Source organism: Dreissena polymorpha, chromosome 1 (genome assembly GCF_020536995.1).
Source record: "Dreissena polymorpha isolate Duluth1 chromosome 1, UMN_Dpol_1.0, whole genome shotgun sequence".
Taxonomy (NCBI): domain Eukaryota; kingdom Metazoa; phylum Mollusca; class Bivalvia; order Myida; family Dreissenidae; genus Dreissena; species Dreissena polymorpha.
This window is the reverse complement of record NC_068355.1, coordinates 100,427,887-100,445,041: the sequence shown is the minus strand read 5'-3', so window position 1 is coordinate 100,445,041 and position 17,155 is coordinate 100,427,887. Positions and strand designations below refer to the sequence as shown.

At 37.5% G+C, this 17,155-nt stretch overlaps 1 protein-coding gene across 4 annotated transcripts in view; it reads left to right on the top strand.

The window, feature by feature from the left end:
* The window catches only part of LOC127842559 (thyroid adenoma-associated protein homolog), an 82,456-nt gene that overhangs the window by 47,637 nt on the left and 17,664 nt on the right, over positions 1-17,155 (top strand). For all 4 annotated transcript variants that reach the window (XM_052372122.1, XM_052372131.1, XM_052372136.1 and 1 more), the window contains 7 exons: positions 2,581-2,744; positions 4,959-5,392; positions 5,682-5,818; positions 6,425-6,690; positions 11,214-11,323; positions 16,112-16,244; positions 16,702-16,821. In XM_052372122.1, the coding sequence (XP_052228082.1) occupies positions 2,581-2,744; positions 4,959-5,392; positions 5,682-5,818; positions 6,425-6,690; positions 11,214-11,323; positions 16,112-16,244; positions 16,702-16,821 (1,364 nt within the window). The remainder of the gene's footprint in view (positions 1-2,580; positions 2,745-4,958; positions 5,393-5,681; positions 5,819-6,424; positions 6,691-11,213; positions 11,324-16,111; positions 16,245-16,701; positions 16,822-17,155) is intronic.

Sequence of the window (17,155 nt, the reverse complement as noted above, 5' to 3'; positions counted from 1 at the left end):
ATTGGTCCATGAAGTACAGAATTACCTCCCCTTGAATTGAGAAAATGGTGTTTATGCAATAAAGTACAATATTTTTCATCCAATTCTTTCCAAACTTGTAAGGATTTAGCATGGTTCAAACAAGGGAAACAACTACGGTTTATGCATGTTCTTTTATTACAGATTTGCCTCCCTTTAATTCATTCAAAATCTCATTTTACAGCAGAGATTCCAAATCTGACCTGTAAATGAGCCCCATATTTACTGCCGGTGCTATGTTACCTTTTCCCATTTGATCATTCTTAAGTATTGGTCTTGTAATGCTGCTACTGCTACTGCTTACTACTACTACTACTACTACTACTACTACTACTACTACTACTACTACTACTACTACTACTACTACTACTACTACTACTACTACTACTTCTACTACTACTACCACTACTACTACTACTACTACTACTACTACTACTACTACTACTACTACTACTACTACTACTACTAGTACTACTACTTCTAGTACTACTACTAGTACTACTACCACCACCACCACCACCACCACCACGTCTACTATTACTACTTCTACTACTACTGCCACTACTACTACTACTTTTACCACTACTACTACTACTACTACTACCACTACTACTACTACTACTACTACTACTACTACTACTACTTCTACTACTACTTCTACTACTACTACTACTTCTGCTACTACTACTACTACTACTACTACTACTACTACAACTACTATTACTACTACTACTACTACTACTACTACTACTACTACTACTACTACTACTACTACTACTACTACTACTACTACTACACCACCACCACCACCATTCACAGTGACAAAAAACGTATTCACACAATGGCTGCTACTACAACTTATAGCCCATATAGGGGGCATGCATGTTTTACAAACAGCCCTTGTTTCTATGGGATTTTAACCAAAACTGTTCATGTTTATCTCCGACACATATTTTTAGGTCACCTGTCATGAAGTGACACGGTGAGCTTATGTGATCGTGTGATGTCCGGCGTCCGTTGTGCGTGCCTGCGTGTGTCCGTGCGTCCGTCCGTCAACAATTTGTTTGTGTAGACAGTAGAGGTCACAGTTTGCATCCTGATGAAATTTGGTCAAAATGTTTATCTTGATGAAATCCGGTTTGGGATTGTATTTGGGTCATCTGGGGTCAAAAACAAGGTCACTAGGTCAAATAATAGAACAACCTTCTGTAGACAATAGAGGTCACAGTTTTCATCCAATCTTTATGAAATTTGGTCAGAATGTTTATCTTGATGAAATCTGGGTTGGGATTCTATTTGGGTCATCTGGGGTCAAAAACTAGGTCACTAGGTCAAATCATAGAAAAACCTTGTGTAGACATTAGAGATCACAGTTTTCATCCAACCTTTATGAAATTTGGTCAGAATTCTTGATGAAATCTGGGTGGGATTGTATTTGGGTCATCTGGGGTAAAAATCTAGGTCAAATAAATAGAAAAACCTTGTGTTGACAATAGAGGTCACAGTTTCCATCCAATATTTATGAACTGTGGTCAGAATGTTTATCTTGATGAAATCTGGATTGGGATTGTATTTGGGTCATCTAGAGTCAGGAACTAGGTCACTAGGTCAAATCATAGAAAAACATGTGTAGACAATAGAGGTCATAGTTTTCATCTGATCTTAATGAGTCAGGTGAGCGATTCAGGGCCATCATGGCCCTCTTGTCTTTTTTTATTCTTTTCTTTTTTTACAATTTGTTTATGTTTAATGGAAACAATATATAATTGATACATTTGAGTGAACTAGATTCACAAAAGTAATTGATTACATTGTATTTTAGAAAATCCTAAAAGCTTAATTTTTCCTGACCATCATAGTTTTATACAATATATTGGTGGACATAAAATTGTGTGGTGATATTAAGTCTGAAGTTATTCCATTTCATACAATTTTCTTTATCCAATATTGTTTCACCACTGTCAGCAATATCATCATTTAAGAGTCTAGTATAAGTAAACAAAGCTTATTGGAGCTACATGCTGCATTAAACTTTTTTGACAGAACAACCAAGCGAGCATTATATATTACTGTAAAGAAGGTCAAGTTTTTTTAACAGAAAAAAAGAGCATACATTATTGATTTCTTAAAAATGGAAGGGATACCAAAAAATAATTGGAGTAAACTTCATGCTGCACTTAACTGTTCTGACAAAATTACAAAGAGGGCAAACGATACTAGTAACAAAGAGCATTTATTATGGATATGAGAGTTTCAGAAAGTGTAACTTGACATGGAAGGTGGTACCTTCCTAAGGATTGGGTTAAGATTGGGGGGGGGAGGGATGTTGGGTTGTGGCGGTCGACTAGTCTTGGACTTTTCTGAGGAAGCTGAATGCAAGGTACAAGAAACAGGCTATAAGGTGAAGGTCAAGGTAACAATTTGTGGTCAAATGTCATATAAAAAAAACGTTTTTCTTTTTGTGGGATCTTTGCCTAAAATACTTAATTGATAGGCATTTCTGTATGAAAATAACACCTATGATAATAAAAAATAAGGTAATAAAATTCTTGCTTTTTACAGAAGAACCCTCCACCCCAGAGCTGTTCCTGCTGAACGACATCATAGTTGAGTGTGACCTGTACACTTTACTGCACTGCCTCACTGACTCATTTGAGGACAACAAGAGGGAGGCTGCTAGGGTATTGATTGCTCTCACCGGAAAACCTGCATTACAGCAGCTCATGGTAGGGTACAATATGAACACATTCTTTGGATTGAAATGTAATAATATTCTGTGTGTTTGCAGTCTGTAATATATTTGTATTTTTGGGACTATTCATAGGCATTAATATATGAGGTTCTTTTCCTAATGTCCATCAATTTTCTATTTTTATGCCCCCGGTAGGGTTGCATATAGCAGTTGAACTGTCCGTCAGTCTGTGCGGCCGTCCAAAAACTTTAACATTGCCCATAACTTGTGCAATATTGAAGATGGAAACTTCATATTTGGCATGCATGTGTATCTCATGGAGCTGCACATTTCGAGTGGTGAAAGGTCGTCCTTCAAGGTTAAAGGTCAAATATATGGATTCAAAGCAGCACAGTAGGCGGCATTGTGTTTCTGACAAACACATCTCTTGTTATTGGCTTGTAATGGAATATATATTCAATTTTACATTTCAGGCACCATGCTGCATTAAAAATATTTTTGTCAAAACATCGGAATCTACAGTATTGGTCAATAGAACTAGTATAGATCTATAATTCATGCCATTCCGACCTTTGCAGGGGAATACAAGATACCGGCAACATTTGTATGGAAAAAATTGTGAAAACAGTCAGGAAAATGCAATATTTGATTCGGGTGTAATTGTATTCCAAAAACGTTTGTAATAAATAGACATGTTTTGAGCTGTTCTAAATCATAACTCAAACTTCTCCCAGAATTAAAGTAGGTAGAAGATACCATAATATTTAGCCGGATTTTTTTCGAAAAAATCTCGGCTTATAGATTGATGTTGTCGGGCGGGCGGGGGGGGCGGGCGGGCGGGGTGGCAGCGTGCTCGAAAATGTTAAAGTTCTTATTTCATGGTATAACTTTGGTATGCTTGGACCTAGAGTCTTCAAACTTGACATGAAGGTTGGCCAGGATTAACAGATGACCACTGGTCATTTCAAGGTCATTCATTTGAAGGTCAAGGTCACTGTGACCTTCAATATAAAAAATGTTAAAGTTCTTATAACTTTGGTATGCTTGGACCTAGAGTCTTGAAACTTGACATGAAGGTTGGCCATAACTAGTTAGTAACCACTGGTCATTTCAAGGTCATTCATTTGAAGGTCAAGGTCACTGTGACCTTGAATGTAAAAGTGTTAAAGTTCTTATTTCATGGTATAACTTTGGTATGCTTGGACCTAGAGTCTTCAAACTTGACATGAAGGTTGGCCAGGATTAACAGATGACCACTGGTCATTTCAAGGTCATTCATTTGAAGGTGAAGGTCACTGTGACCTTCAATATAAAAATGTTAAAGTTGTTATAACTTTGGTATGCTTGGACCTAGAGTCTTGAAACTTGACATGAAGGTTGGCCAGAACTAGTAAGTAACCACTGGACATTTCAAGGTCATTCATTTGAAGGTCAAGGTCACTGTGACCTTGAATGTAAAAATGTTAAAGTTGTTATAACTTTGGTATGCTTGGACCTAGAGTCTTGAAACTTGACATGAAGGTTGGCCAGAACTAGTAAGTAACCACTGGACATTTCAAGGTCATTCATTTGAAGGTCAAGGTCACTGTGACCTTGAATGTAAAAATGTTAAAGTTCTTATTTCATGTTATAACTTTGGTATGCTTGTACCTAGAGTCTTCAAACTTGAAATAAAGATTGGCCAGTACTAGAAGATGACCACTGGTCATTTCAATGTCATTCATTTGAAGGTCAAGGTCACTGTGACCTTCAATGTTAAAATGTTAAAATTGTTATAACTTTGGTATGCTTGGACCTAGAATCTCAAACTTGACGTAAAGGTTTGCAAGCACACTTAGATGACCACTGGTCATTTCAAGGTCATTCATTTCAATGTCATTCATTTGAAGGTCAAGGTCACTGTGAACTTAAATGTTAAAATGTTAAAATTGTTGTAACTTTGGTATGCTTGGACCTAGAATCTCAAACTTTGCTCATGCCTTGAAAAGTACTTACATTTCATTTTGACCTTTGAACAATATTTCAGTAATTTAAGTATTGCATTGACAAAAACACGAAAGGTACTTTCCTGTCATTTAAATAAAAAATCCGGCTTCAATGCGGTCATCTCCGACCGCGGAACTCTTGTTGTGTATAAGCAATCTAGATGTATATTATGTATGACAGGAATAGTCTACCTTAAATATGATCAGGGTTACAATTTTGTAAATTGAAGCCAATAACTCCTGTTGCAACTCTATTGTTTCAGACCAGTAACCTACTCTCACAGCTGTTCAGGATAGCCCTTGACCTCTCTCAGAGCACGCGACCCCAGGACAGCACCACCGCCACCTATCTCTTCCAAGTGTTCACACGTCAGCCCCATTCAATGGACATTCTCATACAACACATACACAACCTTCAACAATCCCAGGCTGCAAACTCAACAAAAGACCCAACAGAAAGAGTTGAAAACAATGAAACTATAAGGGATGAAAATGTTACTCAAGGGGGTGAACTCTTCCAGCATGCTCTGTCTTCTGGTAAGCTTGATGGGAGTTACCTTCTCTTGGTTATTTTCATGGCTAGCCTGGGGGAGCAGTACATGGTAGCAAGGACCAGTCTGGCAGTGGCTGCAGCCAACAAGCCTCTCTACCCAACACTGATGTGTATCAGATACTGTCTGGACAGGATTAACTTCAGGTAAACCTTGACTTTATGATGGAAATGGATCGACAAGATGACAATGTTTGGACTTAATGTGTTTGGAAATGGTTGCAAAAAATACTTATAAATATACAGTCAAAAGTGGTAGTCAGAGTTCAGTTGTAGGCTTGGTTCAAAATCCTATTAGGTCACATATTTATGCCATTTTGGTTTCATTATAAGCTTACTAATTTAATAAATGTGTATATCTTTTTTCACCCTAACCAAAGAGCTCATGTACTCTTCTTATAACCTATATATGAGTTTGTATAATATATCTCTACAGTTGTATAGGCTCTGAAGAGTTCCCCAGTTGGAGAAAGCTTCTGTCCCACTTCCTGGTCTTGTGTCTCAACATTTCCACTGTGGTCTCCCCTGTTGTGTGTAACTCTTCACCTGAAGGCAATGTGGAGGCTATATCAGGTAAAATGAAGTTACCATAGTGAATAATAAGTTATGCATGTATCCCCATTTAAGAAGTACCTAGCAAACAAAGGGATGTTTCCAATGTCTGAAAAGCTTAAACAGGCTTACATTTGTTGGTTGGCAATTGTCAAATTTCAGTTGCAAAACACAGTCAATTATCAATGTTAAGAATCAATACCATTGAAAATACAGGAAACGAATGAATAATGACTTTAATTTCTTTAATAATTCCAGTAAGACCTTTGGGACAGACATCAATATTTTATATTACATAATATTAAAAAGTTTTCCTTCTTTTGGACATAAACGGTTTGAGATTACAAACTTTGGCTGTAGTTTTATTATGCAAAAGATGAATATGTCACCACATCAAATCTCGTAAACTTATACACAGTGAACCATACCAAAATGATTTTTATAAAAACTAGCATTTTAAAGCATAGAAATTTCCTTCAATGTCTTGTAAAAACTTTTATACAGGGACAATTTTTTCACCACTGGTGTTTCAGATGCTCTCCTTCATTTTGGAGCATCTTGTTTGGTTTTTAAAACCAAATTGAAACTTTTTGTCTTATAACTTACCGCACTGTCCAATATGTCTAGGCGAAGCAGCTGGTGAAATGGACGGAGTTTACATGACTGATCCTCCTATGCATAACAGCGATCATGACACTGACGGCAGACAGGCAAGACACACAGTCGACGCAGCCAGTATCTCTCGCAGCCATGAGATGGTCAGTCACATGCCGGAGTACCTGATAGTCTGCTGCTGGCGGACCATCAAGGAGATCTCACTGACCCTTGGTCAGCTGACCAGCTCACTGGCCACACTAGACAGTCTTATGGAGGCTTTGCTGGACCCAACACAGGTAAATAAAGAACCTTCAGGGACGCAAACCACAGTCCTAGGATGAAGGGATTTTTCAACAATATTTTTGTTGTAAGGGTAACTTTCAATTATTTAATACTACAACATTCCAACTTAAAGTCCTTCTTTTGAAAATTGACTACAGTAGACTCTGCCAATACCGGACTCTCTGAATACCGGAACTCTCCCGATTCCGGACGGTCGGGCTAGTCCCGTATTTTCTCCTTCTATTTCTTTGTTAAAAAATGTTGAATAAACCGAACTCTCTGAAAACCGGAAACCGGACGGGTATCTCCGTAAATTTGGTCATTTTTAACGTAAAATACATTGAGTATACCGGACGGTCTAAATTCTCAAGATGCCCGAGGCGTGAAAATAACAATACCTAGTCAGCCCAGCGAGTGCAGTGTCACACATTTTTGCTCGCGCAATTATCGATAATCGGATTAAACATACCATAAAGGTGTCAAGTCGTTACCGTGCTATGGGATTCCGATTAAGTAATGTAAAACAAACTGTGAATGTCTATAATAGACGTGCGGTAACACCAAAAAGTGATTGACTCGACTTTTTCGTGAAATCGTAAACTTCAAGAATTAGTAGGTTTTGAGATTATAAATATCTTAAAAAATAATTATGACGCTGTTTTTACTTGTGTGCATGTTTTATGAAATGTGGTACATGTATGTATTGAATAATAAATCGTGTATCTACACCAACATATTTGTGTCGTCACTCGCCTATATGACATATGCCACGTACGTACATGTATAAAGCACCACGCTCACTTTGGGATAAATCAAAACAAGAATGCAGTTAACATCATCAGTACCTGCGTTCAGTTATCACATGGTACATGTTAATGTATATGGTTTGTTTTATTTTTATGTGATTCTGTACACACTGCATACCATGTATATTTCGGCAATATGCATACTCTTGATAAACCGGAACTCTCTAAATACCGGACGATCAGGCCGGTCCCGAGACCGTCCGGTTTACAGAGAGTCTACTGTATACATATAAAATGATGAAATGGGATTACATTGGTTGAAAAACGTGGTCACCATGCAGGGGACAGTGCATTTTAGCTATTCTGAGAACATTGTGCTCATGGTGAGCTTTTGTGATTGCCTTATGTGCATTGTGCCGCGAGCGGCTTCAACATGTTTTGTTAACACTCTAGAGGCCACATAAATTGTCCAGTCTTCATGAAATTTTGTCAGAAGAATTTTCCCTATGATATCTTCGATGATTTTGCCAATGGTTGGGGTTGTTTGAAAAACATGGCCGTCAGGGGGCAGGGCATTTATTCTAAAATGGCTTTAGGAAAACCTTGTTAACACTCAAGAGACCACATATATTGCCTGATCATCATGAAACTTGGTCTATAGGTTTGTTCCAATGATATCTTGGATACGTTTGAAAATGGTTCCGATTGCTTGACAAACATTGCCGCCAAGTGGCATTTTTCCTTATATGGCTTTATATGGCTATTGTAAAACATGGTAACCAGGGGTCAGGGAATTTTTCCTGTTTTGGCTATAGAAAGAACTTTTCAATACTCTAAAGTCGCATATATACTGTAAAACCATTAAATTTCATGTGGTACGAATTTTCGTGGATTTCGTTGTTCTGCTGAACTACGAATTCAAGTACCAACGATTATTTATACATTTTTAATCCGAAATTGGTCTTTTCCGAATGTCATTGCCGTCATTCTTTATTGTTTTCGGTTATCTGAGATATTTGATTGAGATATGCTAGGTAATACAATATGTTGTTTTCTTGTTAAGTGTTTGGATAATAATACTTTTTAAATCAAGCACGGAATTTAAACTGTACATCAAGGAGTGACGTCGTCAAATTAGCAGTTTGCAGATTTATCACATATGTCAATTAGTGCTAATTAAAGTTAAAAGAGACATAACAGTTTTCACACCTGTATTTCGGGGACCTTATTACTCAATTGTTACTACTAGGGAACCGATAGAGCAGAAAATTGCAAATATTGTCAAAACAACATTGATGGCAATTAGCGAGCGGGCACCCACACGATCGCGGCTTATTCGCTCTTATCGACAATTATCGGCAAAACTTTCATGCTTCAGTGCACATTAATCACAAGCCTTGCTGTCAACACACATTAGCAGATTATTTTTCGTTATTACTCTGGTTGTTTTAAGAAAAGTTTAATGATTATGACTGTCAATCTTCCCCAAAAAATTGAAATCCACGAAATTACGTGTCAACGAATTTTGGTTTTTTTTTATTAAACCGCGAAATTTCATACCGACGAATTTCTATACGTTTACAGTAGTCCAATCTTCATGAAACTTAGTCACAACATTTGTTTTAATGATATCTTGGATGAGTTTTAAAATGTTTCTGTTCTATTGAAATACTGGTTGCCAGGGGGAAGAGCATTTTTTTCTTATTTGGCTATATTAAAACTTTGTTAACACTCTAGAGGCAACATTTATTGTCCTATCATCATAAAACTTGGGTCAGAAGATTTTTTTAAATACCTTGGACAAGTTTGTAAGTGGTTCCAGTTGCTTGAAATACATGGCCACCAGGGGGTCAGGGCATTTTTCCTTATATGGCTTAACTAAAACCTTGTTTTACAAAAACACTAGAGGCCACATATATTGTGTGATCTTCATGAAACGTGGTCAGAAGATTTGTCAAAATGATATCTTGAATGAGTGTGAAAATGATTTTGGTTGGTTTGAAAACATGGCAACCAGGGGGCGGGGCATTTTTCGTTATATGGCTATTTTAAAAAAAATCACACTCTTAAAGTCTCTATAATGCTCAAAATCAACGAAAATCTCGTAAAGTATTTTCTAAAATAAAGTTTACACCTAAGCAATCAGTGTTCTTATTAGCAATATCATCAATTTCAACGCTAGATGTGGTATGATAACATAGATTTTTGTAGATACAAAATGATGGCTTTTATTTATTTGTGACACAATTAATTCCATTTTAATTTCTCGCGAATATATCTATTCATACGACACACAAACACTCAAATGGTACCATGTAAGTGTGCGTGTGTCGTATGAAAAGATATAGATGGTGGATATTAAAATGCAATTAAATATGCAAAACAATAATAAAAACGATCACTTTGTACCTACAAACATCTATTTTACCAGACCACATCTGGCGTTGAAATTTCGGCAATTGCCATAAGGAACACTGATTTTTATTTGTTTAACTTTATTTTACCAAATATTGTACGAAATTTTCGTTGATTTTGAGTAGTATTGGGGCTTTAAAGTCACATTTCTTTGCCAATTTTCATTTAACATAGTCAGAGCATTTGTTCTAATGATATTTTGGATGAGTTTGAAAATGGTTCTGGTCTGTTCAAAACCATGGCCAACAGGGGGTTGGGTATTTATGCTTATATCTCTATAGTATAACCTTGTTAGCAATCTTAAAGTTACATTGATAGTTAACTATTTATGAAACTTGGTCGGGACATTTGTTCTCCTGATATCTTGGGCTGCACAGAACAGGTTAGGTCCTTTGTATCTCAGGTGAGCGACTTTGGGCCTTTCAAGCCCTCTTGTTCCTTATATTGCAATAGTAAAACTTTGTTAACACCAATCATTACAAACCTTGGTTAGAAGATTTGTCCCAATGATATCTTGGATGAGTTTGAAAATGGTTTTGGTTGCTAATGCTTGAAAACATGGCCACCAGGGGGGCTGGGCATTTCGCCTTATATGGCTTGCTATGGTTATTATAAAACCTTGTAAACAATCTAGAGGTCACATTTATTGTCCAATCTTCATGAAACTTGATCTGTAGGTTTGTCCTAATGATATCTTGAATAAGATAAAAAATATTTTGGTTGCATGAAAAACATAGCAACCAGGAGGCGGGGTATTTTTTCATAAAAGGTTCCTTTTGAGTAATATTTTCCAACACTGCTATTCACATTGTATTATAATAATCCACTGTAAATACACACTGCTGTTAACATTAAAAAGACTGCAGACATTAGTATCCTTGGCCTGAATGACGCAATCAAGTGAATTCGTCAGCTGATTAGAAAAATAACGTATTGCTTACAGTTTCGCAAAAGAGCAAGCTCTTTAGCAAGCTCGTGATTAGAGTGTCTGGTTAACAAGCAGCAGACCCTAGTTCAATCCCTTATTGGAACCAGGATTTTTTTTACTCTTTATCTAAATGAATTTGAAAGAAACGCTGCATTGAATGAATGACTTATGGCTTTTATTTATATACTGTATATATTTATTTGAAAAGTAAACATTCATTTCATGTATAGATCCAAATTTAAAAACAAATGAATGAGGAGTGAAAGCAAACAAAGTAGTCCCCATATACAGGTGTTGAATAAAGCCAGTTGTTGAACATACCTTTAGTTTATTTAATGGGGGGGGGGGGGTGATCCCTTCTATAAAATATTTAGCTGTAGGATTAAATACTTTGTTTATGATAAGGGTTGATTCAGTAATTATATGTAAAATGTTCACATTTTTGTAGGTGATACTGATTGGGGATTATTTTACCCAGCTTTTGCTTGAGTCCAAACACAGAGGGGCCTTTGAGCTGGCCTATGCTGGTTTTGTCAAGGTCACTGAGGTTCTTTGGAGGTTAGTTAACAAAGATTCTTCTTTTAATGATCTTTAACCAGGTTTTCCGAAGGAAAAAACTGGTTATTAGATTGGCGAATGCGGGCTGGCTGGCGGGCGGGCGGAACAAGCTTGTCCGGGCCATAACTTTGTCGTTCATTGTGAGATTTTAAAATCATTTGGCACATTTGTTAACCATCATTAGACAGTGTGTCGCGCGAAAAAAATTACGTCAATATCTCCAAGGTCAAGGTCACACTTTGAGTTCAAAGGTAAAAAATAGCCATAAATGAGCTTGTCTGGGCTATAACTATGTCATTCATTATGAGATTTTAAAATCATTTGGCACATTTGTTCACCATCATGGGACGGTGTGGCGCACGAAAGAATCACGTCAATATCTCCAATGTCAAGGTCGCCACAACTAAAAAAAGATTTATTTTAAAACAAACTTACAAAGGGGGTTAATTTTGTTTGTTCATTTCAAGTTCAGTTTGAGTTGTCTCCCTTTATCAGATTTTTTTTTCACAATGAAAACCTGGTTTTGTGACAATTTTGTCCCTTGTTTGCTTTTATATTTGCATTCCAAAAACGAAATGTCAGATTTTAACTCTCATGTTCTGTTTAGTGTTTTACAAAGATAAAATGGTTTATTAATATATATGATTTGGGCAAATTGAGAAAGAATCACTTTTTTATGAGCTTTTGTGGTACATTTGCCAAAGGCACCTTTTATAATGAGTATAATAATCCATTTCTGCTATTTTAAGATATTTGATTATGGAAATTGAGATATCTTATTTTAAGTTCCACATTAAGTAAATCAATTTTTTAATCAATTATTGAGTCCTTTAACTGTTATAATGAGCCTTTTTTTTGTAAACTGGGATTCATGCATGTACTTTAAATGTCGTCCCAGATTAGCCCGTGCTGTCAGCTGTGTGGACTTTTTATGCCCCCCTTCGAAGAAGAGGGGGTATATTGCTTTGCACATGTCGGTCGGTCTGTCGGTCCGTCCACCAGGTGGTTTCCGGATGATAACTCAAGAACGCTTGGGCCTAGGATCAGGAAACTTCATAGGTACTTGAGCATGACTCGCAGATGACCCCTACTGATTTTGAGGTCACTAGGTCAAAGGTCAAGGTCACGGTGACCCGAAATAGTAAAATGGTTTTTGGATGATAACTCAAGAATGCATACGTGGCCAACAGGGCGAACTCTGAACAATATAACTGAAGCAACTGGTCTGTAATCCTAAATCTATAATTATCAGTCCAATGAAACATCATCATTTGAGTAAAATAAAGTGGATCAGTAAAAATATTATCAGAATATGAAATTTTTTGTATATTTTGTATATTAAATATTGTGTTAATGGTAAATATTGTGTTAATGTTTAATTTTGTTGATTAATATAAATATAAGCAGGACAGGGGAGGTAATACACTATTATATCTTTCTTATATACAGGGAAAACAAATGCAATAAGTTTAAATTTCATGTTTAGTAAATAGAGGATATTTGTTCATGTCGGTGTGAGATCATTTGTTATTTTTTATGATCACATTTTATTATTACTTTGATAAAACAACACTGACCTGAATACCACAATGGATTCCACCCAAACAATACCCCACACCCCTACCAGAATCCCTTCCCCCCCCCCCCCCCAACCTCACCCCCCCAATTTTTTTTAAACATCTAATAAATTACCCACCCCACATTATACCCCCCTCTCACTCCCCCTACCCCCCACCCCCCCCATTTTTTTTAAACATCTAATAAATAACCCCACCCCACATTATACCCCCCTCTCACCCCCCTACCTCCCACCCCCCCCAAAAAAATATTTTTTTTAAACATCTAATTAATTACCACACCCCACATTATACCCCCCTCTCACCCGACCCCCCTACCCCCCCCCCCCCAATTTTTTTTTAAACATCTCATAAATAACCACACCTCACATTATACCCCCTCTCAACCCCCACCCCTCCCCCACCCACCCCCCCCCAATTTTTTTTTTAAACATCTTATAAATTACCACACCCCACATTATACCCCCCTCTTACTCCCCCCACCCCCCTCATTTTTAGCTCATCTATTTTTTGAAAAAAAATTATGAGCTATTGTCATCACCTTGGCGTCGGCGTCGGCGTTGGCGTTGGCGTCGGCGTCCGGTTAAGTTTTGCGTTTAGGTCCACTTTTCTCAGAAAGTATCAATGCTATTGCATTCAAACTTGGTACACTTACTTACTATCATGAGGGGACTAGGCAGGCAAAGTTAGATAACTCTGGCGTGCATTTTGACAGAATTATGTGCCCTTTTTATACTTAAAAAATTGAAAATTTTGGTTAAGTTTTGCGTTTAGTTCCACTTTTCTCAGTAAGTATCAATGCTATTGCATTCAAACTTGGTACACTTACTTACTATCATGAGGGGACTGGGCAGGCAAAGTTAGATAACTCTGGCATGCATTTTGACAGAATTATGTGCCCTTTTTATACTTAGAAAATTGACAATTTTGGTTAAGTTTTGTGTTTAGGTCCATTTTATTCCTTAAGCATCAAAGCTATTGCTTTCATACTTGCAACACTTACTAACTATCATAAGGGGACTGTGCAGGCAAAGTAATGTAACTCTGACTGGCATTTTGACAGAATTATGTGCCCTTTTTATACTTAGAAAATTGAAAATTTGATTAAGTTTTGTGTTTAGGTCCACTTTATTCCTACAGTATCAAAGCTATTGCTTTCATACTTGCAAGATTTATGAACTATCATAAGGGGACGGTGCAGGCAAAGTTATGTAACTCTGACTGGCATTTGGACGGAATTATGGGCCCTTTATACTTAGAAAATTGAAAATTTGGTTAAGATTTATGTTTTGGTCACTTTACCCCTAAAGTATCATAGATATTGCTTTCATACTTGGAACACTCACAAACTATCATAAGGGTACAGTAAAAGGACAAGTTGCATAACTCTGGTTGTCATTGTTACGGAATTATGGCCCTTTTTTGACTTAGTAACTTTTAATATATGGTTAAATTTTGTGTTTCGATCCACTCGAAGTATCAAGGCTATTGCTTTCAAACTTCAAATACTTACATGCTATCATGAGGTTACTGTACCTGGCAACTTGAATTTTACTTTGACCTTTGAATGACCTTGACTCTCAAGGTCAAATTATTAAATTTTGCTAAAATTGCCATAACTTCTTTATTTATGATTAGATTTGATTGATACTTTGATGAAACTACTCTTACCTGACATACCACAATAGACTTCACCCAAACCATCCCCCGTGCCCTCCCCCCCCTCCCCCCTCCCCCCCCCCCCCCCTAATTTTTTTTTTTTTTTTTTTTTTTTATAAGATCATCTCACAAATGACCACCACACCCTCACACTATACCCCCACCCCACCCCCCCACCCCCCCCCCCCCCCAAATTTTTTTTTTGATTTTTTTTTTTTTTTTTTTTTTTTTTTTTTTAAGATCATCTCACAAATTATCACCACACCCTCACACTATACCCCCCCCCCCCGATTTTTTTATTATTATTTTTTTTTTTCGCTTTTTGGAAGATAATGTAATAAATGTCCACAACCCCACACTATACACCCCTCTTCACTCCACTCCTCCCTCCTTTGTGATTGAAAATGAGAGTCCCTTCACCTTTAAAAAGAAAATAGATGAGCGGGTCTGCACCCGCAAGGCGGTGCTCTGTGTTTTTAAACATCTAATAAATTACCACACCCCACATTATAACCCCCTCTCACCCCCCTGCAACCCCCCCTTCCCCCCCCAATTTTTTTTAATTTATTTTTGAAATTTATTACTCCCCCCTACCCCCCCCCCACATTTTTTTTAACATCTAATAAATTACCACACCCCACATTATACCCCCCTCTCACCCCCCACCCCCCCCCCAATTTTTTTTAAAACATCTTATAAATTACCACACCCCACATTATAACCCCCCCTCTTACTCCCCCCTACCCCCCCACCCCCCCCACAATTTTTTTAAACATCTTATAAATTACCACACCCCACATTATAACCCCCCTCTTACTCCCCCCTACACCCCCCACCCCCCCCCCCACACATTTTTTTTAAACATCTAATAATTACCACACCCCACATTATACCCCCCTCTCACCCCCCCCCCCCCCCCCACTGCACCCCCCCTCCCCCCTACCCACCCCCCCCCCCCCAAAAAAAAAATATTTTTGAAAGATCATCTAATAGATGTCTTACGTTATACTGTCAAGCACTCGGAATAGTCGAGCGCGCTGTCCTCTGACAGCACTTGTTAGGTCACAAGGTCAAATGTCAAGGTCACAGTGACTCGAAATAGTAAAATGGTTTCCCGATGATAACTCTAGAATGCTTATGCCTAGAATCATGAAACTTCATAGGTACATTGATCATGACTGGCAGATGACCCCTCTTGATTTTCTGGTCACTAAGTCAAAGGTCAAGGTCACAGTGACTCAAAATAGTATAATGGTTTCCGGATCATAACTTACATTAGGTCAAAGGTCAAGGTCACAGTGACAAAAAACGTATTCACACAATGGCTGACACTTCAACTGACAGCCCATATGGGGGGCATGCATGTTTTACAAACAGCCCTTGTTTATGCATGTTTTACAAACAGCCCTTGTTTAATCCAGTGTTGGCAGATAAATGCTGCAAAGCAGACTGCATAGGCTTATCATTGACAACATTTTATGCAAGGGAGTTAAGCCAAGTTTTCCCAGAACAGGGCCCTAATGACTTCAGTTTTGATTCTCTTTCTCCCTAGGAGTGGTATTCCTACCCTGCACCAGCTTCCCCGAGCCTGGCTGTGTAGCGTACTAAAGGATATCAAGTCAGGTGACCCAGGCTCACGACTCTGTGCCACACGTAGGAGTGCAGGGGTGCCATTCTATGTGCAGGTAAGCTGTTGTATGCAGGCTGGAATGTTATGGTTGCAAATTATCGAGCAAAAACATTATTGCATTTATGAAAATATATGTCAGTGGCATTGTCTGACTCTGAAGTTATGAAATGCCACTATCGTAAATTTACGTTTTAAGACCCATGGCCTTTACACTAATTTGTGTTGCGATATGCATAATATGATGGCAAAACAATGTTGAATTATGTAATATTAAAAAGCTAATATAGCTACAAAAAACTTCCTTTAGCTTAGAAATTGAAGTACCATATTGGTACTTTTTGAAAAAGTCATTCTGAATTTTTGTTTTTAACAAAACTTGGAAAACATTCCTCAATTTGTTTCAAACATTTAGTCGCCCTGGTTTTATCAAGTACATGTAAATATGTTAATGCTAACACAGTCTTAAGGCATGATTTTGTGATCATTTGAGACATACTTATTGTGTTTTGTAGGCCCTGGTGACCACTGAACCCACTTCTACAGGGAGGCAATGCTTTAAGCAGACAATGCAAGAGTTACTGGCCTTGGCATTGGATGAGTCAACTGTCACTCTGGAAATGTGCATTGGAAAGGTATGGCTTATTTAGAAGAAAATAGGACAGTTAGCAAATGAGTTCAATTTAATTCTTTTAATGTGTCTTAATTATGTATTATTTGTTACTTATTTTCTATGAGTTATGTCCTTAAAAGAGCTAATGAGCAGTTCACTTTACGTAAGGCGTACATATTTTAACAAGTTATATAAAATGTGTTTTAGTTGCAATAATATGAGCCTTGTTCTGAGAAAACTGGGCATGATGCATGTGCGTTAAGTGTCATACCACATTAGCCTGTGCAGTTCACACAGGCTAATCAGGGACGACACTTTCCACCTACATTGGATTTTTGCTAAGATGAGACTTCATT